Here is a 26,310-nt window from a genome sequence, read left to right as displayed (position 1 = left end):
CGGAGGAATTTGAAAACGCAACAATCACCGGTCGTTCTGGATTTGTGTTTGAAGAAAACTCGGTCGGGGAAATCACATGATTGTCATAATGCTATAGTTAAAAAAGCTCCGTTTTCAAAATGTTTTCCGTCCACACTAACACGCAAAGCCAGCGTTTTCAAATTCCTCCGGTTTCAAGAGCGTTTCCGAAAAGCTTCGTTTTCGTGACGGATTGGTGTGGACGGTAAGCCTAACCATAGCAATAAAGCTGCGTTTTCAAATTTCTCCGGCGTAGTGTGAACAGGGCTGAACTGATTAATTCCGTTTTAAATTCCCTTCGGTACCTATGACAGGAATGGCGAGTGGTCCTTCAACTGAAAACCATCGCAAAATTTTCTTCGAATTTCACGAATCTCGCAATCTTTTTTTTAGCGTTCTAAATATGCGTCTTGCAGTCTCGAATTTTTTTACAAAGCTGTCCAGCAGTCTCGAGTTTTTGCGAGACCAAAAAGGCTCGAAGTACCGATTAATTTAAGTGGGGTTTTGTATATATAAGCGACGTCTGAATGTCGTAGAACCTGAACGTCTCGTGCTCGCAGTTAAAACACTTTGAAGCCTCGGTCTCGCAATTGAAGGAGTCAAAAAGTCTCGCTTCTCTCAAATTTCTGGCACTTTAATATTATTCACCACCCCTTATGACGTGTTTTACCTTGTAGTCTGTGTTTGATTTAAAACTCGGTTATTGAAATCGGTGATTACCGTAAACAAATTCCGAAAGTAACGCCGAACCCTCGTTACTTTCTAGATCCTACAAAGGAATTTAAATCAACTGCGGTTTTACCCTATATCAAAGGTGTATCAGAGGTTCTTTGCCACTGCCTACAACAACAAGGCGTACCCACTGTCTTTACATCTGACACAACTCTTAGGTCCTACTTAGTGCGACCTAAAGACACCCTTGAACCAACAAAAAACAAACAAACAAACGGTGTTGTTAATGAGATTCCTTGCGAATGCGGCAAAGTGTATATCGGAGAAACAGGGAGAGCTACGCGAGGAAGGATAAAAGAACATGGCAGAGACATTACGGCTTGCTCGTACACAAACCTCCGCAATTTCAGAACACGCCAACGAGACGGGGCATTTACCCATTTGGGACAAAGTCAAGTTTATTGATCTATCAAGGAAGCTATCCATATAAGACTTCATCCAAATAACATCAACAGAGGAAGTGGAATCGAAATTCCTGAAGCATGGATACCTACAATCAGAAAGCACAACAGCCGGTCAGTTAGAATGCGGACCTATGAAGGAACGGTGTCGCAAAGTCGGAAAAATAATGAGGATCGAAATGCACCAATAGCAGCGAACCAACGTGCTACAAATAGCGACACTCGACAATTGACCTCATCGCCTGATGAAGACTAGAAGTATAGCAGCCAAGACGTCACGATCTACATCTCAAAGTGACTCCATCGGAAGAAAAACGAGTGAAAATTCATCTATCCTATCTTACACCACGATGAATAATGTACACATCTATAATGACATTCACAATTCTACTTTTTAAAAACTCTCTTTTGAGTGGGCGCCGTAGAGAATTTATAATGTGGTGCTTCGTGAATTAGCACACAGTTAGATTTCAACGTCTTGAACATTTTAAAGTAAAATTAGTGCTTCTGGCAGATCACGTGACATGTCGCATGACGTTTAGTGGAAATAGGCATTACTTGTTTGAGGTATTGGTGGCGGTTTTTAGTAATCTCATCCAACAAAAACGCGTTTTAGATGCAGGTCAATCATTTCCATCCTCTCACTTTTGAAATGACCGTCCCTCTTTCGTAGAAAAATTTTATAGCGGCAAAGATAGTTTCCGGCTTCAACAAAATTCGACTTTTGATCATTTATATCTTCTAAAAACAAAATCAGGGAAGATCATTCCAAACGTAGCAAGGTAGATAAAATTTACATCAAAAACGCTCATTTATTGATCAATGAAGTAAAAATTCGCCATAATTCGCCGATTTAGTAAATTTTAACAAAATGATTACGTAACATGTTAAGTGATCAAAATAATATGTTAAGGCAAGAAAGGACGTCGAGTTTTATAATCAGGGAAAATTTCAGCTGGGTAAGACAAATGTAACAAGAGATATAGCTGCCCAACCATAATTCTAGTTTACATTCCTGACCCGGTCGGAGGAATTTGAAAGCGCAGCGTTTTTTTTTTTCTACGGTTAGGCCTACCGTCCACACCTGAATCCGTCACGAAAACGGAGCTTTGCGTAAACGCTCTTCAAACCGGAGGAATTTGAAAACACCGGCTTTTCGTTTTCGTGTGGACGGAAAACGTTTTGAAAACAGAGCTTCTCGAAAATGCCGTCAATAATCATGCGATTTCTCTGACCGAAGTTTCTTCAAACACAAATCCAAAATGACCGGTGATTGTTTTGTTTTCAAATTTCTCCGACGTAGCGTGGTCGGAAAACGATTGTTGTGTTTTCAAACCTCCATAGTGTGGACAGAGCCTTAAAGTCCAATGCCCCGATATAGTTGGCTGTCGATAAACCTTCGATCCCATCGATATCCGTACGATTGCCATCCGCGATCAAAGTTCGAAGTTCTCTATTTTTTCTTCACTTTTATCCATCATTTTTTCCAAAATTTAGCCTAATTTTTTTGCAGGTCAAAAGTGAGGTATGGAAAGCGATTCGTTGAGGACCTGAGAACAACAGAATATTCCCAAAAACTTCTCTATTTTTAACTTCATATCATCAATCATTGTAATGCTAAATACGCCGAGGATCAGTGCATCATTAAAAAATTACAAACTTTACCAAACTGTCATAGGTGTTTTGGTTAACCTAATAATACGCGACCAGTGATGGTTCGTTTACATGTACAGTATGTCAAAGTAAACCATTTCAAAACACCTGTCGGCTTACGTACTGTGATCTGTACGTCAATGAATTTTATAGTTTTAAATTCAGATAGAAGCTGAAAGTTTCTAAAGTCGAAAATTGTGAGAATCCGTTTTCCAGTATATTACAACGTAATGGTGAGTATCTGGTCCTTAGAATATGAATTTGAAAATTAAAGCCAGTTTCGTTGCCCCATTGTAGGGAATCTAGCTGAGTTCTAGATCATTGAATAGCTGTGAAACGTTCCTGTAGGTATTTTTTGTGAAGTTAAATGCACCTGCATCAGTACAAGTAGCTATGGATGCTTGATGATATTCAGTTCGAGATATTTCCACTTTACTAGTTAATATTTCAACAATGTTTTAGTTAAATTTACAAGCTTTCTTTCTACTAGCTGGAAATTCTAAAATTAACTTCTTAACATCCCGTTCAATCACTACAGTATTTTGTACTCTCAGCTTATATAGTCTTCCGACGGATTATTTCTTCCAACCAAACGTTCCTGCCGACTTTCACATGCTATTGATTTATATATTTTGCACTTCGCGTTTATTTTCTTTAGTTTTCAGTGTCGCTTTTTGTCTATTTTAGTGTCGATCCAATTCAACCTTAGGACTTACCTAACAGCTTTATATGTTTGTGATATTTCTAATAATTTAGAAAAATCAAGCCAAGTTTCATCTTAGAATTCAAATTAGGTCCAGAAAAACACGCTAAGTTACTGCTTAAGCTGTCACCGCTATCAACAAAGATTTAATCGACGGCGGATCAAGAATACAAAACTCCTGCGGTTTAGAAACTGAACTCGAAGAAAAAAACAGAGTAAGATGTGTTTGGGTTACAGGTTAGATAGAAGAAGTGAGAGATGATAGTTCAGCCCCGTCATTGCGTGAAATGTTGCTTGTAGCGGACACAACTTGAAAATTTACCTGTGGAGTATAAATTGATTTTGTTTCTGCGCCATTGGATGATATCTCGTCCTCAGAGCCCACGTGTTTTCGGTCAGCGGTGACCGAGCGGACGATGCTTCAACCTCGTTGCCAGGGTCCTCTCTTTACCTCGAGGGAGTAAGAGAGAGGATCCTGGGAACGAGGTTGGCCGCGCTCTAAACGAAATCAAAGATCGGAACTAGAAATTCTGGTTCCGGTTTGCTTGTGCACATGCGTTCAAGTTCAATTGCGGTTTCTTAGCATGCGTAAAAAAGAGTAACTGCTGTGACTAATGTTGCTTGGCTTTCCAATATCTCCTGAAGTTCTCGACTTTAATTGGTACTGGCCAAAAAAACTGCGGTCTCAGGGAACGAGATAGAATTGGACGTAAAATTACCTACTTAGTCGCGCGCGTAATGCTTCTACGAGTGTGCGTTTTAGAAGATGACACGCGGTGCCATGCAGACATCGTGTATACTTCCATCGTGTATCCCGCCCGCCTTAAGTCAATCTTCGTTTTGTTGTGTCCTTTTACAGGCCGAACACGGAACACCGCTTCGATTGTCAACCCTTCTTTTATTCTTGACTTTCATGGTGATCACAGCTAACCAAACCTGCGAACAGAAGTCATCCGAGATGCATTACGCCCTTGCTGGGCATGCGCACAACTCTATCGAGCTCAATGAGTACCCATCATGCTTGAACGCCTGCTTGGGCGATGGAAAATGCGTCAGTTTCAACTACAACTTCGTAACGCTTCTGTGCGAGCTCAGTAATAAGACCAAAGGGATGGAACCTGCCAGCTTTATCGAGAAAAAATACTCTACTTACACAGAAGTTCTGCGATAGTTAAACCTGGACAGTGATTCACAATATCAAACTTTGGATAGTGAAAAACAACAACAGCAGCAACTTTATTCACTCGTACATTTACATTTTATATATGTATAGAAGGGCAGAAAAAATGTACAGTTTGAGTCTGGAGATTGAAGTAACCCGAACGTTTTTTAGTCAGTCTGCAGTTACTGTTATGTTTGTATAGATATTTAAAAGAATACAGATCTGTTAAGAGAACAGATGACCATATGCACATAGTGTAATAGAACGGAGAAAATCAATACAAGTTTTCAGAATGTTGTTTAGACATGCAGTAAATAAAATTTTAGTTGTTTAGAGAAGTTGAAGGCATTGAGATCTTTAAGGTTAGTGCAGATACTGTCCCAGAGAATATTCGCTGTACGAGCTATTGTTTGTGAAATAAAGGCACACAAAAAATATTAAATCTGGGACTGCTCTCCGTTACTCTGTATTTCATTTAAAATCAATTTAAGGTGATTCCACTTAAAAAGAAGGAACATTAAACATTTTCTCAAACTTCATCCGTATGGTAATCATGTTATGTAATTAGAAAAAATGCAATAAAAATAAGGGGTCACCGTGTTCGTTTTTGCCACCACTAAGCCCAGAATATCGTTTTAATTCTTAAAAAATTATTACATACAAATAAAATGATCCCTAACAAAAATATGATACTAGTATTAAGCTGCTACCGATCGTAGCAATAGGTAGGTAGATAAGGGTCATAGTGTTAGTTAAGCAAAGCTATACACACAAATGCTCGAAAGCAAAGGAAGGCAATAAAAAAGGCGATAAAGAGGCACAAACAAGCGCACTAAGAGAAGTAAAATAAACTTATGCCAAAAAAGACGACTTAACTGAGTTTAGACGTGAACACAGCAATGCTTTAGACATTATATTTTTGAATTTCAGTGCTGAGAGAATTAAGTAATGCTCAAGAGTTTGGCAGGTGGCCCTCCCGGAGGGTGACTCCCATTTAAAAGGGACGGGGGCGTTCGTCAGAAATTTTGAAAAGAACTCCCAAGCGGTACCGAGATCCCGCTTTGCGGTCGTGGCTTGATATTTTTTCACCCCTTAGAGGTACTAATTCTAAAAGAACACTTGATCTTCTGTCATAAAGATTTTCGGCTCAATACTCGAAAAGGAACTACAAAAGTTCCCGCTGTGGAACTTTTGGAGCCAAACACCCTAAGAGGTTCCAAAATCGATTTTTTAACTCCTAAAAGGTACGACGAGAACCCCCATTCTTTCTAAATAGGAGTCCTCCCCCCCCCCCCCCTGGGGAGTTGCCCTACTCGCTGGATGGAGAGGGGCGATGTGAGAGTTAAGTGTATTAAGCTCAAGAACACGACACAATGACCCTGATTCCGAAAACTCAAACCCGGATCGAGGCGCAACGCCCTAACTAGTAGCCCTGCGCGCGCTAACCAAGGCATTTCTACCTTAACTAGCGTAACACAAATCTGGAATTATACCCCGATGCTAATTTCTTTAATCATTGAACGCACAGCTCGTTTTATGTAAAATGTCAAACACGAGCCGAGAGACAGAGTTTCATCGGGATATCCAAACACCAAGAAGCGTTTTTATCGTATGATGGAGACAAAAACAATGAGGAAAATTTCTTCAGTAAAATTCGTAAAATGAAGATGAAACTGAACATTTGGCAAACACGCGATCTCTCACTGTAGGGTCGTTCAATGCTGGCGAAGACAGTGGGTGTCTCTCAATTGCTTTATGCAGCATCAATGTTAACTGTCCCTGAGCCTGTGATCCATTAACTCAAGCTGAACTTTTCGCTTTTTTGTGGAGGAACAAAAAGGATATAATATAGAGACAGATCATTTATCAACCAACATCTGACGGAGGCTTAAATTTTATAAAATTCCGAACAATGGTCAAATCGTTACGGTTGAGTTGGATTGGCAGATTTCTCGATGGCGCAAACACCAACTGGAAGGCTATCCCTAACTATTTTTTCTACAAATATGGCGGTCTAACCCTTTTATTAAAGTGAACTACGATCTCCATCTATTCGAAGCGAATTTTCCTTTGTTTTATCATGAACTATTAGGATATTTTCAAGAATGGAGCAGTGCATACGGAGGAGAACCAAGAGGGAAATTTATATTATGGAACAACAAGGACATAACAATTAATCAAAAAACACTGTTTTGGAAAACTTGGTTCGAGAGTGGAATTTATTTTGCGCAAGAACTCTTAAGTAAAGACGGAAAATTCTTATCTCTTGAAGAATTCAATGAAAAATTTGGTTTGAAAGTCAATTACCTGCAATACTTTCAAATTATTGCTGCTATACCAAGTTCGCTGAAGCGAACTGCACAGCAAACCCCAATCTCCACTGAATGCCTTTTTTCAACTCCTGATCTGCTCTTCTTATCCGAAGATAGTACTCTACCCTTGTCTAAAATGCGCTGTAAACACTTTTACAAATTACTTATGAGTGTTCTGTGTCAGAGCCTACTGGAATAAAAAAATGGAAGGAAAATTTCCAAACAGTTTTCTTGACTGGAGAAGCAATTTTACCAAGATATATCAGATTACGAAAGATAACAAGCTTAGGCAATTTTTATTTAAAATATTACACAGGATAATCATTACCAAAAAGGAACTTAAGGAATTGAATATTGCAACCGATGACAATTGCAATTTCTGTTCTAGGAGAGATTCTATAATGCATACATTTCCAGATTGTGATGTCTCTATTTCAGTATTTTCAAGTACCATAAAGTGGTTTAACGACTGATGATATACACAACTTAAATGTGAGTCCTTCTGCTGAACAGATTTTTTCAACTTGACTGATGAAATAACTTCGTTGACCTCCATCCAAAAGCGCACACTGGGTCTTCTCTTGCTTCTCATGAAACACTATGTCTATTCCTGTAAGATTTTTTCTAAGAACCCCAGTATTTCTGAACTTCAAACCAAACTCCAAATGCAATGGAAAATCGAGCATTGCTCACTGACTTGATTTTGCAATTTCCCCCCTCAATGTAGCTTGGCCTGTATAATGCAATAATGAAAATATGCTTTTTGTCAAGGTGTAAAAGTTTTAAGTAGCATTAGTAACTGAATTTTATTCCAAATGACGTTAGTAATCGCAGTGTAAGTAATGTTAATAAGTATTGTTAAGCAACTTGAGTTATCGTATTGTACTATAAGTAGCGTAAGCATTTGTATTTTTTAGTAGCGTAAGTGATCGTAATGTATTGTAAGTAATGTATGTACTGCATTGTAAGTAATAGAAAAAGTGTAAGCCTTTGTATTGTAAGTGACGGAATCAATCACATTGAATACGAAGTATTATAAATAGTGTAAGTATATCTATTAATAATGGTAATAGGACTGAGTGGAGTCCAATTCGATCTGTAATCATACGAGTGATTAACAAAATCGCACGACCGCGAAGCGGGAGTCCGATTTGTTGATCACGAGTATAATTGCAGACTGAATTGGACGACACGATGTCCTGTTACCAATTAATCAAAACTATGACAAAATTCGAGAAACGAACAAACCATCGATTGAGCGCTGAACGATTAAACGTCGTTATGAAAGCTGAAAAACACACCAGTTTACTAAACAAAGTGCACCGCAACAGCGCGCGCAAAATGACGCGTACTGTCCAATTACAAGCATGACGCGTACACTGTCCAATTAATGCTCAAATCGGGCTGCTGATAGCTAATCATGTTCGAGAATTTTGTTATAGTTTTGGTTAGTCTTGTAAGTAACATAGCTGTATAAGTATTGTAACCAGTGTGTGTAAAAAATGCATAATAGAATAACAAAAAAAAAAGGTTGAAAATACGCGACGCGCAGCGGTGTATTTTTGACGAAAATATTCGAGGTGTTTGGATAGCTGATGAAACATTGTCTCGAATGTTTGATATATCTTCTCAATCGAAACAAAAACTAAGGAGTAAACGGAGAAGTAAAATCGTCAAAATCTATGCTAGTTAAGACCGGGTATCCAAACCTCTTTCACGGGTGTGATTTTCTTTATTTTAACTTGATGAATTATTAATGAGTTTCAGAAGAGATCATAACTAATTGACCCCAGAATCAACTCGACCAAATAGTGAAATAATGTTCAAAGCTACTTTAAACGTCAGGATTTGTGATATCATGAAGCATTTGCAAGAAGTTACTGTTAAATGTGCTATCATTCAACAATAATAATAACAAAAATAAAACACAAACTAGCCTGTCTGTCACAGATTTTTTTCAGTTTTTAACACTGAAGAATATAGCTGGGGGTCCAAATAGATTTCTTACACATTTCAGTTTGCTTAACTAAAGAATACACACCGTGATGCATGCTTCGTTGAGGAACTCCTCCCTCCCACCCCCCCCCCCCCCCACCTGTCCACCATCTTTTTTTATCGCTCTCTTGAAGAGCCATTATTCCTAGGGAAAGTGGAGAGTGCAAAAAGGAGGTCCCATGGGGTGGGGGGGGGGGGGGGGGCTCTGAGTACCCCACATCCGTTTATTTTTTACCTAAATATCCCGTATTCCAGTTGCACAAGGTAACCATTTTCCCACCGTCCAGATCCCGTTTTATCCGATCCAAATATTCAATATTTCATTAATTTTCCCCCAAATATCTTATATCTTATATACCCCGTAACTCGAGATCCCCAATAGGGCCTCAAAAACCATCGTTATCTGTTAATACTAAATTTAGGGAAGATTTTCACCTGAATTTTAACTCATGCTGGGAGACAGGCCGGACCGTGATGAAGGTAACTGGCGGCTGCCTTTTCTCTTTTCATATTTTCTTGGAGCGACCTGCACCGTTAACAAGATTTGCAAGGTTCTTTATAATTGGCAAAAGGAAGCAATAGGTGAAACAACACAAACAGTGCTCCCAGCCCTAGAAACAAAAGAGATGCAGTTTAACATGCCAAGAACAAAAAAACAAACAAACAAAAAATATAGAGGTTTTAAAGAGGTGCAGGTCAACTGGTTCTCTTCCTTTATGTCTTGCAGTTTCTTGTCCTCGATGGCAACACTGAAACCAAAACATCACAGCAGTAATATTTCATTGGATGCAAAAGGAAAACTAATCGGCGTATGGCTATCGGTACTGAACAAAAAAACATTTACATTAACACTTTTCTTAATACTTTAACTTCTCAAACTGCTGAAAATCACGGGCTTCGTATATATTTTTCGACAAATGTGATCGTAGCTTTATGCTCCGCACCGCCAAAACTCATGCATAAAATGTAAATTACGCTGGTTTCCAAACAAAGAAGGCTATAGAGCTAAAAAGTTGCAAACAGATATAATTAACTAATTTTTACAAAGCTGAAAATGTTTAAAGGAGTAAAGAAAATAAAAAGTTTGGTGGCTTTTACATGTAAATTTGTTTTTTAGAATTTGATGATATCACCTGAAAATGCTCTATAGTACTTTAACGAGGGTGTAGTGGGGTAGACCGTTCGCCGTAAAACGGGCCAAAAAATGGCGTAAAATTGGAAAATTTTGTTCGTCAGCCGCAAAAAATGTTAACCGTAAAACCAGGATGGGCCCTTGGTAAAACAATTTTAGCCACGAAATTAAAGTAAAAGTTTCAAGAACTCTTGCGCAAGACTTTTTTGTGTCTTGTCTTGTGGCTTGGTGACCTAAAGCTTGGTAACACAGGGAAATTCGAAAAGCCAGAAGACTTAATTTTTGGCAGCAATTCTTATAATGATGCCTTTTTCCGTCCCGAAATGGTCCTAAGATCTTAGATATGTTTCACAGTAAATCAGTAATCAAAATAAATTTTTAACTTTTTTAATAACGATGATTAATTTTTAAAGCTGTTTTTAAAAACAATGCTAATTAATTTCTAAGATATCTGTTAACTGGAAGGAAACTATTTTGACCGTTAGCGTAAAAACAAAACAAAACAAAACAAAATATTAACCGTTAACCGTTCAGCGTAAAAGGCATTCCCTGTTCCGGTTAGCGGGGACCTGGAAAATTCCCACATTTTCTCGCCTCTTCTGCGACGACGCTCCCTTATCAGCGGATGTTCGCGTGGAGGTAGACGTGCAAGCCCCTGTGCATTTCTTGTAAACACTGATGAAGTTGTTCTTTGCTCTTTATTTCCACGGCATTAGTTAAATCTGATCATTCAAGGAGATTAACACATCACATTTTGCAGAGGTAACGACCTGTGCACTTCTTAGCAGATCTGCCACACGGATAAGAGGGTAACGCAACGACAGGACTTGTAACTGCGCCAATTGATTGACTTCTTTCACGGCCGCGATCAAGCTTCGATCTGTGTCTGGTCTCTTATGCGCTTTTCGATTTAAGTTTCATCCACAGCTAATATTTGAAAGAAGAGTGTTAAGGTGATCCTTAAAGTAAGCGATCATTGGTTTGGAATTTGCGTCGATGAAAACCAGATTCTGAGCTGCCAGGTAAGTACTCCTTCAGAACTCGATATTATGATTCGAAAAAATTCTGCATGTATGGCGACTTTAAGCGGTTGATTTTTGCCCTTCGTAAAAGTTTAAAGAGTTTTTCTGGTGGTTGTATTCTATATTCACAGACTGTAGTCTTTGAGTGTTCTTGCCAAGAAAAAAAATCGGTACAAAAAAATGTTTTGGCACCGCTCGCGATCGGTGACTCCGTTTGATGATTTTAATTCAATTCTGTTGTGAAGTCTGCTTTGGTTTTTGACGTGAATCATTTGTTCCTGTAGTGAACTAAATGGTCACAGCCTTCGTATTTTGTATTGCAATGGAAATGTGATTAATTTAGCCTTTCAAAAGCATCAAATATATTCGTGCGTGAGAGAAATTTCGACAACGGCGGTTAAACAACATCGTTCGAAATTGACATGTGGGCATCAATTTTAAGCTTATATAAATAAACTAACATGTATATGGAATGTTTCTCATCCACAAATTAATTCTTGAGACTATTTCGTCAAAATTACAATTTGTCAAGTTTTGTTTCTGTTTCTCTTCCTCCTAAGGAATTTCTATTACATTCCCGCCTATTTTGATCTACCGTCTGTCATGCCATGATCGCGAATCGATGAAAACACGAGAACGTTTTATTTCACAAAAATTACCAATGAGGTGTCGTATAGGTGGGGTCAAAATTTCAACAAAAAGAAATACCTTTGTTTGTCAGTTCGGAAATTTGAAGAGGAAATGCGTTTTTCCTTCTATTGTCGATATAAAACAAGCGTCTGTCCTCACCATCTCTGTTTACAAGAAAAACGTTGTTATATTTACAAGCAAGTTTATAAAGACAGCACAGTTTTTGTTCTTAAACAACTCTTCTAGAGAGCATTAAGTGACGACTTCTCCAATTTCTGAACTGGTAAGCAGATACGGTACGTGCAGATTAATTTTCTTGGTTTTTGTGAGTTCAAAGATCTGTCGTACGTGTGTCCAGAAGGTATGCTAAACGTTTGTTGAGTGCCTGCTGTTTAATCAGTGAGAGAGTCACCGCCAATATCAGGAATATATTTTTTAAAAAAAATATTGCTGTTAGATCGACAAAGTCGTTGTGCTTTTCCAGTTCGGAAGCCATTACATGGGTATGATTCGTCAATTTCACTACATAGGTGTAAATTTAATTAGACTAGAGTCATTTCCCATTTAGTCGTCGTTATGATCATGTCTTGGATCCATCGCACATCATCGATAGCTAAAATCGGATATTGATCTTTGAAACCCCTCTGCAAAAAATATCTTATTTGAAACGTCTGAGCACCAGACCAAATACGTAATATCATTTCGAATTATTGAACAATTGTTTTGGTGCGAAACTCTAGAAAAACACTTTTCGTTATAAGTTATGCATATTTTCCTTTTCCATATTACCTACGCAGGTACAGCTTATGTAGATGTCAGTGTTTATTTGTTCACGATCGCGAATATTTTAGCATCGTGTAAATGTGAACTCAACTGTGACTCGAATGTTTCGAGTTCCAGTAAACTACACAAATGAGACATTTTAAAAGTTAACAAAATCTGTAAATTGCAAGAACAGGAACTGTCACTTTTAAAGCGAATTTGTTGTACTGTAGGCACATGTTTACATATTAGCCGAGTTCGGACTCAGATACATGTATTTGTTGTTGTCAAGGACTTAGTGCCATGCAATAACTCTTTGAAAAGCACTTGGACTATACTTTTATTTAATGCTGTTACTTTTCACAGGAGTGATATCTGACTTATCCACCGATGCACCATGAGTTGTATAAACAAGTCAAACCATCTAAAAATTATTTTGTCCACAGTTTTGCAATCCGTGATGTTTTCCCGAGATTAACAACCAAACTCTGTGTGAAATAATTATTATGCAAATCTCTTGTTCTTCATCTACTTTGAGTATATCACCTCCTTTTGTTGACATTGTGGATTAAATAAGATAATTAGAGACTGATAAACAGCAATAAAACTTAAGTTCCCATGCTTTTGAAACCAAGTTTGAATTGATTGTTTACTAAATTCCTCTTGTAATGACTATATAGATTAGTACAATTCTTATTTTAAATTTGTAGACTTTGGTCAATTTATTTGTCTTGTCTAGATCTGTTTCAATCAATCTCTTGCAGTGTACCTGGTTAGGTTCTATTAAGAACACATCCAGAAGTGTAATGTAAATCATTCTGTTTTTTTTTTTAATAAAAAAAGGTTTTGGGATGTTAACTTATACATGCAGTTTGTAAGACAAAAAGAATGGAAGAAAAAAAAAATTAGTAAACATACAGTATCTTCAGTTATTACAAAAAAAATTAACCAGTGTTTTACTTAGCGGTAATTTACGTCTCGTCATGGAAGTAAAACTGTGTGTTAACTGGCTAATAACACATTCGTTGTCATCAAAGCCCAAGTGTTTTCCTTAAATTTACATGTATTCCCAATAGCCTGGATATAGAAATAAAGTTAACAGATACAGATATCAAGTTACGGATATCAAGGCAATGTGAGAATTAGCAGTTACCCAACTCTCTATAAAATATAAGGTTATAGAATAAGATGTTGAATGTTTTATTGGTGGATTTTTATTTTTATAATTGATTAGCAGTATGATTGTAATATTAACTATTTGATTCAAATGTTTGGTAAACTTGCCAATTTGAGTTGACCTGACACAATCTTTTTTTTAGTGCTAATATTACTACTCAAAATTCTTTTCATCTGTGTAAGGCTGTAGATCACTGGCATTCAAATTAAGTTACGGTAGATGTTGAAAAGTAGTAAAATAATACTTTATATTAATTTTTTTAATTTGTATTTTTAATTTGTTTAAAAAAGAGTTTTTCAAGCTGTTCTGAAACAATGAAGCCACTTTTTATTAACTGGAAACAACACTACACTATAAAATGACAAAATGTCTAAATTAATAATAGCTTAGAACTGTACAAAAGGATAATTTGAGTATAATTGCTACATAACCATGCACTGTCGTAATCTTGTTTCTTTATAATTATTATATTTTTCTTCCTTGTTTTGCCAATCCTCCTTTGTTGTCCTCTTGAAATATGTGATAAGCATGCATGTTTGGTTATCATACATGTAGATCTGTTTGTCTCTGGTCAAAACTGTTTGGAAAATCTACAACTTAAATGTTTTCTTTTTAAAAATTAAACATCAGACTTTTTTGTAAGCAATTCATTTGCAGTGTATGAATCTTCAAAGGAGGAGAATTAATTAAAATTTGAATAAACTAACTAAAGGTACAAGGCACTCCATATGAAGGATATGCAAATTTTCATGTCATTCTGTGAGGCTTCTGTTATTGTCTTCTCTTCTTTGGGTGTGTATAATGAATCACGCAATTCCTTTTGCATGCATGCATGTATGCTTTGTTTAATTGTTTACTGGGTAGAATTTGATAGAAAATGTTTTTCTTCCATGGGGTTTGTACAGTTGTAAAGTTCTACATCTGTTGGTGTTTTAGGAATTGACAAGAGTGCTATTCATTTCCATGCATTCATGCAGGCATATACAGATAAAAGCTAATTTAATTTAATTTATCCACCTGACCAGATTGTAAAGAGTAATAAAAACTCTGTAATGTACAGCTTGTAACTTTGGCGTTTTCACATTTATTGATTACCTGCCAGCCATCGATTGTCACAATATAGCTTGAATTCTGCATGTTTTCAACTTTTTTTGTTAGGAAATTACATGTATGTCTGTGGGAAAATTAATCATTCTCACAGCTTACTCTTGCCTTGCTCATTTTACTGCTTTGAATAATAACACCCTCTAGAGCCTTTGATCAAAGATAACACTCATGTAAGCTCAGTCATGCAATCTTTCCATTTTCACTCTTTAAGGCTCCTTAAATTACATGTCAACAAGGTTTCTGGTCTTGAAATGCATATATCTTCCTAGAGCCAAGAAATTCTAAATATGACAAGTTAAATTAAAATTATTGTTAAACTTGCAGGGATGTCAGACACTGAAATGAGCTGCAAACCGAGTAATTGTTAAGCAAATTATTTTCATTCTTTCAGCTGTATAATCACACCATTTTATAAGTTAAAGGTCATAACAACAGTATTGAATGAGTCCGGTTAGTTCCAGTGAGATGTCTTGGTATGTTTATTATACTAGAGATTGCAAAGTAGGCAAGCATCTTCTGAGGTTACATGTTAGCTTAATATCGCTAGCAATATTACCCTGTCAGATTTTTTGGACCATTAATGGAGTTAGGCTTATGAAATTCATTCACAGCACATTGTAATTTTTTGTGACAATTCTCTAGAACTGTTATAGTCTCAGATGGTATCTGGGTCTGTGATCTGTTCCTGAAATCTGTTCACTGAGGTTGCTTTCTTTCTCCACACAGGCTTCTCAAGTGAATTTATCGTAGAACAAGGAATTATGAGCGGTGAAAAGCTGCGGAAGAATTTTTGAAACAGCCGAGCTGGAATTTACAACAAGGTCCAGAGGAGAGCAAGAAATATTTGTCACACTAGGCAATACATGCATGAGTGATTTTTCTCTTGAATAGCAAGTATCCATTGTGGCAACTGGGATTTTGCTTCCAAACTGAAGTGAGGTTTCACTGAAAATAGTATTGCCGCTTCAGTCATGTCTGAGGGAACAGATGAAAGAATCTCTAGAATTGAAGCAAGAAGGAAGAGACGGGAACAGCGAAGACTTAGCCTTGATACTGATGATGAAAATAAACCAATGAATGGAGTTGATGAATCAGGTGGAGGCCGCTCTCGATCATCAACAACTGACAGTGAAGCTGAGCTTTCAAGGGCTTTAACTCGAGAAGAAAAAAGGCAAGAGAGGCGTGAGAAGAAAAGACAGAAAGAAATGGCTGAACAATCTAAAGAGGTTCCTAAGTCAGCTGCAGTTATAACAGACTTTAGCAAAAGGGAAATCCGTGAACGGAGACCGAGTGACCCCGAAATTTTGTCTGCAGATAGTGAGGGTATTGATACTGACAAAGAGAATGAACAGCACAATGCACAGCAAGGTATTGAGAGAAAGAAATCAGGTTATGGCTCTTATGCATCTGCTCTTCGCCGAGGATCACAGGGTGCCGAGGTCGACAGAAGGAAAGAGCGGTATGCTGCAGCTGTAGAGGGATACAACATTGATAATGATGACGATGATGAAATAGAATTGTCTCCTCGCGATCCTATGGACCAACAGCCTGAGGTTATGTCCACTTCACCTGTAAGAAGAATAAAAGAAGATTACCTGACCTCAGCATCAGGAAAAGGCAGGGAGATACCACACTCAAAGGAACAACCTACTCCACGCCACCTTTCAAAGCAGTGGCCGCCTCCACCTTCTGAGAATGAAGATGATGATGAAAGAAATGGAGAACCTCAGAAAGGTGTGGTGAAGACATTTGAGGAACCAGAGCCTCCAGAAGAAGAAAGGGGTGTTGACGAAGGTCATGTTGAATCTGTTAAGTCACTGAAGGAACAGTGGACGCAGAAAGAACCATCTAAGCCACTGGGTGTCAATAAACCTTATGTACCCGTGAAGAGAGATGACACGTGGATCACCCATTTTAGACCTGTCATTGATGAAGGAGAAGTACCCAAGGAGCCACAATGGTTACAAATGGTGCGGCAGCGGAGGTGGAAATCAACGGTATCAGCACGCTTTCCTCAAGATGAACAAGAGAAGCAAGTCTTCGAACACCGTTCTACAACCCCAAGAAAATTCAAGAAGCCAAATCCCTACAGTCTCATGCGTTCAAAATCTGACCTTGATGATGAATTTGAAGTGGCCATGAGACGACGGCGACGGAGGACCGATGATGAAGACTCGGTTGATGCTAGCAAGCGTTCCTGGTCCTCTTTAAGTGATGCTGATCGGGACTCTGTCGCCGTATTGAACAAAGTTCCTATCCAAGGACCCTTAAAGGAGTATAAGAAAAACCTTGAGTTAGAAAGGGCACGTACAACCATGTTGAAATGGACATTCTCAACAGATATGGTTGATGATCCTCTTCGATTTGATTTACCTAAGCCAATTGACCTGACAACACAAGAAGACTATGAGAGAGAACAGGAGTGGAAATACATGCAGTCACGCAAGCGCTTCACGAGTGGAAGTGAGGCTGACGGTATGGGGACAGCATCTGTGCGATCATCCATGTCATCCTTGAGTGATGGAGAGCCTCCAAAGTCGCCAGTTACTAGTACACCAGCTCAACCTGAACAAAAGATGTCTTCAGATGAGTCACCCTCAAGTCCTGAAGCAACACGCCCCATGCCAGTCAGTTCTGGTGAGGATTACACATTCAGTCAAGGAGTTTCTGACATCAAGAGAAATTTGATGACTGCGAGAAGTCAAGATGCACCTTTGAAACCAACCATTGCTGACGATAACCTTGAATATGTCCCTAAACTGGCCGATTTGAGAAAAAGATTGCATGAGAAGGAAGAAGAGCCAGTACCCAAATCTTCACCTCTGGACGAAGAAATTCAGATGATTCCAAAAGTGAAAGACATCAAAAGCAGATATTTAGAGCAAAAGAAAGAACAAGCTTCCAAACAGCTCGAATTTGAAGAAGGGGAACAATTTGGAAAACTGGACAACATCAAGAACAGGTTTCAAGGCAAAGAGAAGGAATCAGAGCCAAGAGTTTTAAGCAAACCCAAGCTTAAGAAGAAGTTAAGCACTAGTGATGATATGAAAGCCCTCATGGCCAGTCGACGACAGATGACTGATGAGTTTGTAAGTGAGAGTCCTCAGACTGCTGAAGAAATCAAAAGTCTGGCATCTGATATTGCCAAGACGTTTGGTTCAGAGGGTAGTGATTCTCCCAAACAGCCAACAGGAAAGGCAAAGAAAGGAAGGAAAGAGTCAGAAGAGACAAAATCAACTGAGAGTGGGACTGTCTCTGATGAAAGTGAAACCCAGCAGTTTGGCCCTTGCGGAAAGCCTGAAGGTTGTGGAACAGATGACGAGCTTGACAAGCGTTTGAGTAAGGAGCTCGATATTTTACCAACACTTGGCAGTGAATTAAATGAAGGGCCAGCTCAACCAATTCCTTTCAAAGACAAAGTGGTTCAAGATGAGTCGGCTTCGTTAGAGAGTGCACCTCAGAGAGATTCCTTCACTGATGAAGCTGCTGACAGTGCATTAAGTGGAGATGATAAAGTCATCAAGAAACAAGAGTCAATGGAAACTGTGGAAACATCGGCCAAGGAAAGTGACACTGAAAGTGAATCTGAAATGAATGCTGAAAAACAAGTCAAAGATGAAATTGATGATCAAAGTGACGACGATGATCAAGACTTCTTGAGTTCGGAAAGTGAAAATGACAAAGAAAAAGAAGAGCTGGAGGAAGATGATGAGGAACGAGATGAACCAGATAAAGGTGTTGAGAAAGTTGATGGGAATATCAAGTCTCGCTTATCCACTGACAGACCTCTGTCATACACATCGGAAGACATCAGAACAAAAAAACTTATCAAAGGAGATGAAGAGAGACCAAAGTCATTCACCTTTGGTGAGGAGGAAAATGCAGAGGATCCTTTCATCTCTTCCAAGTATGTAGACATCTCTCTTAATGTAGATTGAATAATTAAATAATTTGACACTTCTTAAATCTCTGCATTGATAATAAATAGGGACTTTAAGCAAATCGCTACGGCTGGTGCTGATACGGCTGCCGGAAGTAAATTTCCCCCAACATGAGACACTGCGCATGTACATCGGTTGCATCCAGCCATAGCGTGAAATCTGACTACGTGAGTCAGGATGTTTTGCCGTAGTGGCTACTACGTCAGGTTTATTTCACTTCTCTGGCCCTTTTCAACAGACATCTCGGCATTTTAAGAATTCCATTGGACACCATATCCTTTAAAGTCAATTTAAGTCAAAGATTGTGTCAAGGCTGCCTGTCATAAGCTTGTAAATCCGTATCCTGAATTTTACGATAAGTTTTGGCAAAGGTGTTGGAATGGCGAAGTGAGTCAAGTGAAATATTCGTGCTGAGCACGAGGTTGTTTTTCTTCGGTTAAGTTAGCTTTGAAGGTTTAGTGAAGATATTTTATATCTTGATAACCATATGATGCTATTTTGCTTCCTTGAGCATTGATATATTTGTGTTCTTCACTCAATATTCTTTGAGATATTTGTCTCTGAAATTATATATTTCATCCATCAAATTGTTATGGTACAAAGTGTATGGCATTCGCTTTTGCTCAGAAATAATCTGCTCGTCCTAGGAAGGCAAATAACGTGGCCATCATCCTTTGAGCGAAGCCATTTGGCTGTGAGAAACTAAATAAAAGAGATTTTGAACTCCTTAGCTTTCTGTCATCTTTATATTGCTCTTTACTTGCTAAACTTAAAATTTGGCAGACCGCTGAGACGTACTCTCCCCAGACCTTTTCAGTCACGGCAGCCGTAGTAGCACCAGCCGTAGTGATTTCCTTAAACTCCCTCAGGGGTTTTAATAAAGGCTGGCAACAGGGCAATTGACGGGCTGTGAGGACGATTTTGCCTGCCTGGTTTGACCTTTGAGAGGAAAGTTCTTCTTTTAAAGAAGTGCAATTCAAAAGGTTTTCCCCAGCTGTGAAAACCAGTTGCCTTCCTGCTGAAAACATCTATTTAATGAAACCCCTGACTGATGTTAGTTAGAAAACTTTCAGTTTAAAAAGAACTTTAGAACTAAAGTAAGCACTAATGATGTGAACAGCAAAATTTGATCGCTTAAGTTTGACTGATATCGGAATTTATTGAACAGTTTGTATGATCAATTATTGTACATTTTTAATTTTAATTTTTCAAATATACTAGGGCCCTGGATTACCTGTAAACTACGTGTAGCTGATTAGCTAAGAGTAAACCCAGCGTTAAATAAAGTATCATATCATATCGAATCGTATCGTATCGTACTGTACTGCATAATATTTGAACTATACACACTTTGAGTATTTTGGAGGTATACACTCTGCTCACTGGATTTAAAACTGCTGTTTTCAGCTTAAAGGCCTTTTCAGACCAGAGAAGAAAAATCAAGCCAGCCAGACGCCATGCAGCCAGTAGCAACCCTTTACGCCAGAGACAGAATAGAGAGGACCTTAGAACTGAAACAGATGTAAGTTAATATGCAGTAGCATTGGCAGGTGTAACTACATTATGTCAAAGGGAAAATCTAGGATTTTTCAAGGGGGTAGGATTGGTACCTTGGGGTTGCAGAATCAATAGGGCATCAGGAATGGCAGAGCATATTTTGAATTGGGGGGCTTACAAGCGAGTGCCAGAGGTGCTAAGTTGAAGGGGGTCTGGAAATATTTGTAAAATTGTTATTTTATGTATTGTTTTGCTCGAAATTTGGGGTGGGGGGGGGGGGGCTAAAGCCCATCTAGCCCCCCCGACTCCACCGTCCCTGGGCATGTGCACAAAATGTTTCAATTTGAAAATTGAAATTTAGTTGAAAGCTGCTACATTAGAAATACTAGCAATACCACAAAGTAGAAATTACATTTTACAGTAGGTACCTTTACTGGGTTTTGTCTTCATTTCTGCCATAATATATTGTCACAATTTATTTCAGTTTTGTTACTTTTTTGCTTCTCCCAAAGGGGGGTGGCTAGCCACCCAATCTATTCCCCTCCCCCCAAATCTGCCTTTGCATTTACTCAGATTACAAGTTGTCTGTCTTGTTGGTAAACAATGAGGAATCATTGAATCATATATTGTGAATTTGTGCAGGTCCACCAAGAGTACTTAAAGGGGCTATGTCATGGCTCGCACATCTTGAAAAGTTTAGCCTAAAGTTTTTAAGTTCGTCATTTTGTAATCCGTATTAATTAATCTTCTCCATCCTAAACCATCCTTGTTACTTTATGGTGTAGTAGTATCTCCTGAGTGCTTTTCTATCTTAGTTAGTAAACAATTAAAAGGTTATTTTGTAAGTGGCCAAAATAATGCAAAATACAGTGACTGAGCTCCTTTAATAATTACGTACTGCTCGTTCTCCTGCTGGGTGTAGGGCAGCAGCAAAGGACCTCTAGCTACTCCTGTGTGTTCTAAGCTAGCTTCTGAATGGTACCCCAATTGTATTGTATTCATTAAAATGTAATCAAGGTCACAGAATGTTGAGACTCTTTTTCAACCTGAACAAATTACAGACTGTTAGTTGTGAACTGCCTTAACCTAAAGAAGTTAGAAGAGCACGAATGGTTATTGTGTGACGTTGCGGGTTTGTATAATTACTATTATTTATAGTGGCATTTGGTTTTATTGTTAAATTTGTTTTTTCAGATTCTTAGGATCCGAGCGGATGAGAAACCCTCACTTGCTGGAAAGAAAAGTAAGCTTGATTAATTAATTAAACGATAAGTTGTTCAACTCCGAAATTCTGATCCATAAATACTCACATGTGCCTGCAGACTTGCCTCTGGAACAAATTGGTGGATTTATTGTTCAGTTGTACTTGTATGACTACATGTATGTTGTATTACTTGTTACCCTCCTGTTTGGAACATTTGAAAGAAAAGCTGTTAGTGCCTAGTGAACATTTTTCAATTTTAATATTTGGTGAATAAAATTTCTACTTTTCAGAAAAAGAGAAAGCTTTTACTGATGAAGCTATGGCTGGCCTGTCAAGCACAGAGGATCTGGCTGCTGCAAGCACTGCCTTGAGGAAAACAGCTAAAGACTCCTCTGGAGTTAGCACCGAGATCAAAGACTTTGGAGGATTTCTACCTGTCATGTTGTTACAAATCAAAGGTTTGCATTTGTCAGCTTCAAAAATATAAAATAAGTACTATCAGTGACATGCACACGAAACCCCACTTTACGGCCACCCCATTAATCTGGCCACCTTGTTATTACAGCCCCTTTATTCTTGGCCGAACGAAAGATCAGTCAGTCTTTTTCTTATTTAAAGAACCCTGTTAATACAGCCACAACATTAATACAGCCATGTTTTTGTGGTCGGTTTGGTGACCAGATAAACAAGGTTCTTCTGTAGCTGAAATCTTTGCATGCATTGCATGCTTATGCTATGAAGTAATTCAGGTGAACCTCTCAGACATTACAAGGGGTTTTATTAAGGTTTGGTTTGGAAAAGAAAAAGAAAATACTAACTGTTACATTGCAGATATCTTGACCATACATTTTCTTCCGGCCTCATTTACTCTGACTCAGACTTAATTTGGTGAATCTGCTCATCTTAATTTTATAATTGACATACAGAGATGCCAGATAAGCAAATAAGAAGAATTAAAACTGGGAGGTTGCCATTTTTACCTGAAAATCCTCAACCCTACGAAAATGTTGTTAGAGGTAGAGCTCCCCCAATTCAACCACAAAAATACATCAAAAATCTCAGAATTTCCCCCCAAAATACCAAAAATCAGCCAAAATATGTGTGAAAAATGGACTTTTAAGCAGTTTCCTTCAATAGCTGGGAGATTTGGTTACCTGTACAGGAGGCAGGGAGACTCGGTCTGTTTATAGGAGAGTATTAATAAGCAGATTGTCTCTCTTCTCAATTGTACCTTTTTTAGGTTCAAGGCACATCCAAACAAGACTAGTGGAACCTTCAGTCAATTCACTGAATTCAGGTGACGTGTTTGTGTTGGTGACTCCAAAAGAGCTCCATTTGTGGAATGGAAAGGATGCCAGTATCATGAAAAAAGCTAAGGTGAGGTACTAACTTCTTATTAACCAGGTGCAAGGGCCATACTGGGGAATATTGGTCTGAGGGTGTGGCAACAGAAACATGAAGAGAGGGGTGGCATATCAGTTGCAATGAGAGCATAAGTTCACACCCTAGCAAACTAATATGGGTGAGGGTTATATCTCCAGGAATTAATAATCTATAGGTTCTCTGCATGAGATGTCATTTTCACCAAAAGGTTTAGAATAACAAGTTGTGAAATTATTCCACTTCAAGGGAGGGAGGGAGGGAGGGAGGAGGGGCTAAGGCTCCTGCACCCCTCCCCTAAATCTACCACTGGCTTGTGATAAAGATTGCAGTTTGCAGATTTCTGTAATTTGTGACTAAACAGACACTTCCAATGAAAGTCACATTAAGTCAAAGTTAAGATTCCCAGTTGGCAGGTTGGGCAGACCAGTTGGTTATTTACAAAACAAGATGACAAGAATGAACTAAGGGCTACCTAGAAAATATAGAACCTTCACTGATTTTAAGTATACGGTATGTCCCCATGGCCTTATCTGCCAAGGGAAGACTTCTCCTTAGCGCTGTCATTGTCAGTGGAGGGGAGGGAAGAAATGGGGAAGACATCGCTACTTAAGGTTACAGATCAATAAATGATTAAAATCTTCTTGGACCGGTAGGGAATGGAAGTGTCCACTATAATTGTTAAACAGAAGGACTTAGGCTGTGGTGCCACAAAAGTTCACATCATTGAACAAGACCTTGAAACAAATGATTCTCAAACTAGACTCTTTTGGAAGACTCTGGGAGGCAAAGCTGATGTGGCAGGTAATGCACTTCATTGTAGTTTCCTGTTTGTCTGTGGGTCATGTTTTATCTACTCTATTTTATCCTGTAGTTGGGGGGCGGTGGGGAGGGGGGGAGAGACTCCTATATATGGGCTACATAAAGAAGGAAAGTTTACATCAAGAGCGAAAGTTCACATCAAGAGCGAAAGTTCACATCAAGAGCGAAAGTTCACATCAAGAGCGCTGGCTAGATGCTAAGGGAAATGAGGGACTGCTTGTTAGGTCTTACGTAGCTGCTTGATTTGTCATCATAAACAGTTTTTACACTCTCCCCTTCCTCCTTCCTGCCTCTCTCACTTAACTGCTTAACTGATCCACCTGGGTTAGGGTAACCCCCAACCTGAAAACAAGTGGCTGTCTCTAGTAAGGCCCTCCCTCGGTTTTATTGGTTCGTGTTAGGTTGCCTTAACACTTGTTGCCCGAACACTGTTGCCTGGGCACTGGGACAAAATTGTTTTGCGTTCATACACTGGTACTCCAAGTACCTAACTACCATCTAGCATCCGGGCTCAAGGTCAAGACCTTGTTTATACCCTGGCACAGGCACTGTACCTGAATTCTGGTTTAAGTACATGGTAAAATGGCTTGTTCACATTAGTGCCCAGCAAGAATACTACTTGGGCAAGGTTCTTGGGCACCAAGTGTGAACATAGCCCGAGTCTCCAGTGACTCACAACCTGGGTGACCAGAGATTGCCAACCCCACTTACCTGATTTCGTCTGGTTAGAGCAAGCCTCGCCGGATCCATCTTGAATAGACCCTGAGTTGCCTATGACCAAAATCCTCAACTGGTGGCTACATAAATATAGTTTAATCGCAAAATAACTTACTTTCAAAATACTTTATATCCATGGCAACTAACAACCTGCTATTTATTTCAGATGCCAACGATTTTCCTTCAGATGAAGAGCACGAAAAAGGCTTGATAAAGACCAACGTACTGTACAGAGTCAACTGTACATCTGACCCCCCGGAACTGGTAATACGTGATGATATGTCAGGCCGTATTCTTAGTGCGAATTTGATGGATAATTCACAGGTTTGTTTTATTTATCCTTCTTTGGAGAGGGGGGGGGGGGGGATGCTGTTTTCGCAAATGGTTATCTGTCAGGCTGTATACTTCATAGGCTTGTTGCAGTTATCATTACGGGCCTGGTTGTTCGAGAACCGGTTAGCGCTAACTGCAAAGTTAACTGAAAAAAAAATAATGATACCTTCAGTTAAAAGTTAACTGAAGGTATTAACTTTTACCGTATAAGGATGTTTTTCTCTGCATATTTTTGTGTAGTTTGAGTTTATTCAGACTCAAGACAAAACTGAAGGAAAATTAATATAAACAGAAAACCTCCCCGAAAAGTTACAAAATTCAGATCAAAATTCTCGCTAATCCTGGGTTAGCTTAATTGAGCTTTAAACAATCCGGCCCTGGGAAACAGGGGCGCGGGGGGGCTGTTTTAGGTAATCATATATCTAACTAATTTATTTTCTGATTTTCTTTATTTGAAGGCTTATGTTGTTGACTTTGGAACCGAGGTATACCTTTGGCTTGGTAGAAACTGTCATAGCCTGGCTCGAACAAAGGGTTTAGCCCTTGCACAAGATCTCTTTAAAGGACCATTCAAGTATAAGAGTACCATCAGCCCAATAGACCCCAAAACTAGAACGGACGGTCTGCCCAAGACGACAGAAGTCAACAGGCCTTCGTGGGCTCTGTTTGGCCGCATGACTGCGCGCGCAGAGACGGTGCTCTTCAGAGAAAAGTTCATTGATTGGCCGGACCATAACGTGGATTACACCCAGGATTTTGTTAAACAACCTATCAGTGGGAGTTTCACCGATCTCTCCGAGGTAAGAAGACAGATAGGGCCTTATTTTCATTCTTGAAAAGTTGACCAAGCCTACGATTAGTCCCTCTTTTGCTTAGTTCGTCGAGCGTGACGCGAAAGAAAACCGCGAGAAAAAATGGCCGCGCGAAATCCTAGGGACGAGAAGTTTTCGCTTTCGCGCCCTTCTCGTTCTCAGGTTCGCAAGGTCTTTTTTTTCTTGCGGTTTTCTTTCGTGCCACGTACGACAGACTAAGCGAAAGAGGGACCACTCATAGTCTTGAGTTGACCTTTTTTAATTATCTACCTCTCACTTCACCGTGGGGCCTCCCACTTCACAATTGCTCTTCATACAAAGTTCAGCTCCAGTTTTTGGTAATTTGATTTAACGGGAATGAGAAATTTTCTTGGAAGTTAAATTTCAAGGGTTAGTGCTTAAGACTTTGATATAGTCGTTGGCAAGCACGGTTTTTCTCTCTACCCGGGAGTACAAATGGACAAAAAGTTGTCGTTTGGAGAATTATAATCTTCTTACTAATCGCTTAAACTATCTATGTTAATAACTGATGTACAGTAATGGGGCATAATTATTTGTGAAATAATTTCAAGCGATTTTCACTGATTTTCTCACGAATTATTAGATATGTATTGTATCAGTTAAGTTAATAATATCTGATGCATATGTAATTATAATTTTATACAGTCTTTCTTTTTCAAATGACTTGACAACTATGGCCTGTGCAGCATGAAGAACTAACAATTTGTCTCATGCATATTGCAAATACTCTTTTCTGGCAGATATACCCTCGATAAATCTCCTTTTTAGTTATATTTA

General features: G+C 38.8%; 1 protein-coding gene across 2 annotated transcripts in view; it reads left to right on the top strand.

The window, feature by feature from the left end:
* The first annotated feature begins 10,722 nt into the window (after positions 1-10,722).
* Positions 10,723-26,310, top strand: part of LOC145460275 (uncharacterized) — a 27,449-nt gene continuing 11,861 nt past the window's right edge. The window contains exons 1-9 of one of the 2 annotated variants that reach the window (XM_081445029.1): positions 10,723-11,130; positions 15,533-18,713; positions 20,155-20,269; positions 21,439-21,487; positions 21,739-21,906; positions 22,689-22,825; positions 23,485-23,632; positions 24,534-24,691; positions 25,159-25,500. In XM_081445029.1, coding sequence (XP_081301155.1) covers positions 15,778-18,713; positions 20,155-20,269; positions 21,439-21,487; positions 21,739-21,906; positions 22,689-22,825; positions 23,485-23,632; positions 24,534-24,691; positions 25,159-25,500 — 4,053 coding nt within the window. In that variant the 5' untranslated portion in view covers positions 10,723-11,130; positions 15,533-15,777. The remainder of the gene's footprint in view (positions 11,131-15,532; positions 18,714-20,154; positions 20,270-21,438; positions 21,488-21,738; positions 21,907-22,688; positions 22,826-23,484; positions 23,633-24,533; positions 24,692-25,158; positions 25,501-26,310) is intronic. The other variant, XM_081445030.1, reaches the window with a different exon arrangement.

This window comes from Orbicella franksi, chromosome 11, assembly GCF_964199315.1.
Source record: "Orbicella franksi chromosome 11, jaOrbFran1.1, whole genome shotgun sequence".
In the NCBI taxonomy this organism is placed as follows: domain Eukaryota; kingdom Metazoa; phylum Cnidaria; class Anthozoa; order Scleractinia; family Merulinidae; genus Orbicella; species Orbicella franksi.
Note: the sequence above shows the minus strand (reverse complement) of the source record. Positions and strands in the feature narration are given on the sequence as shown.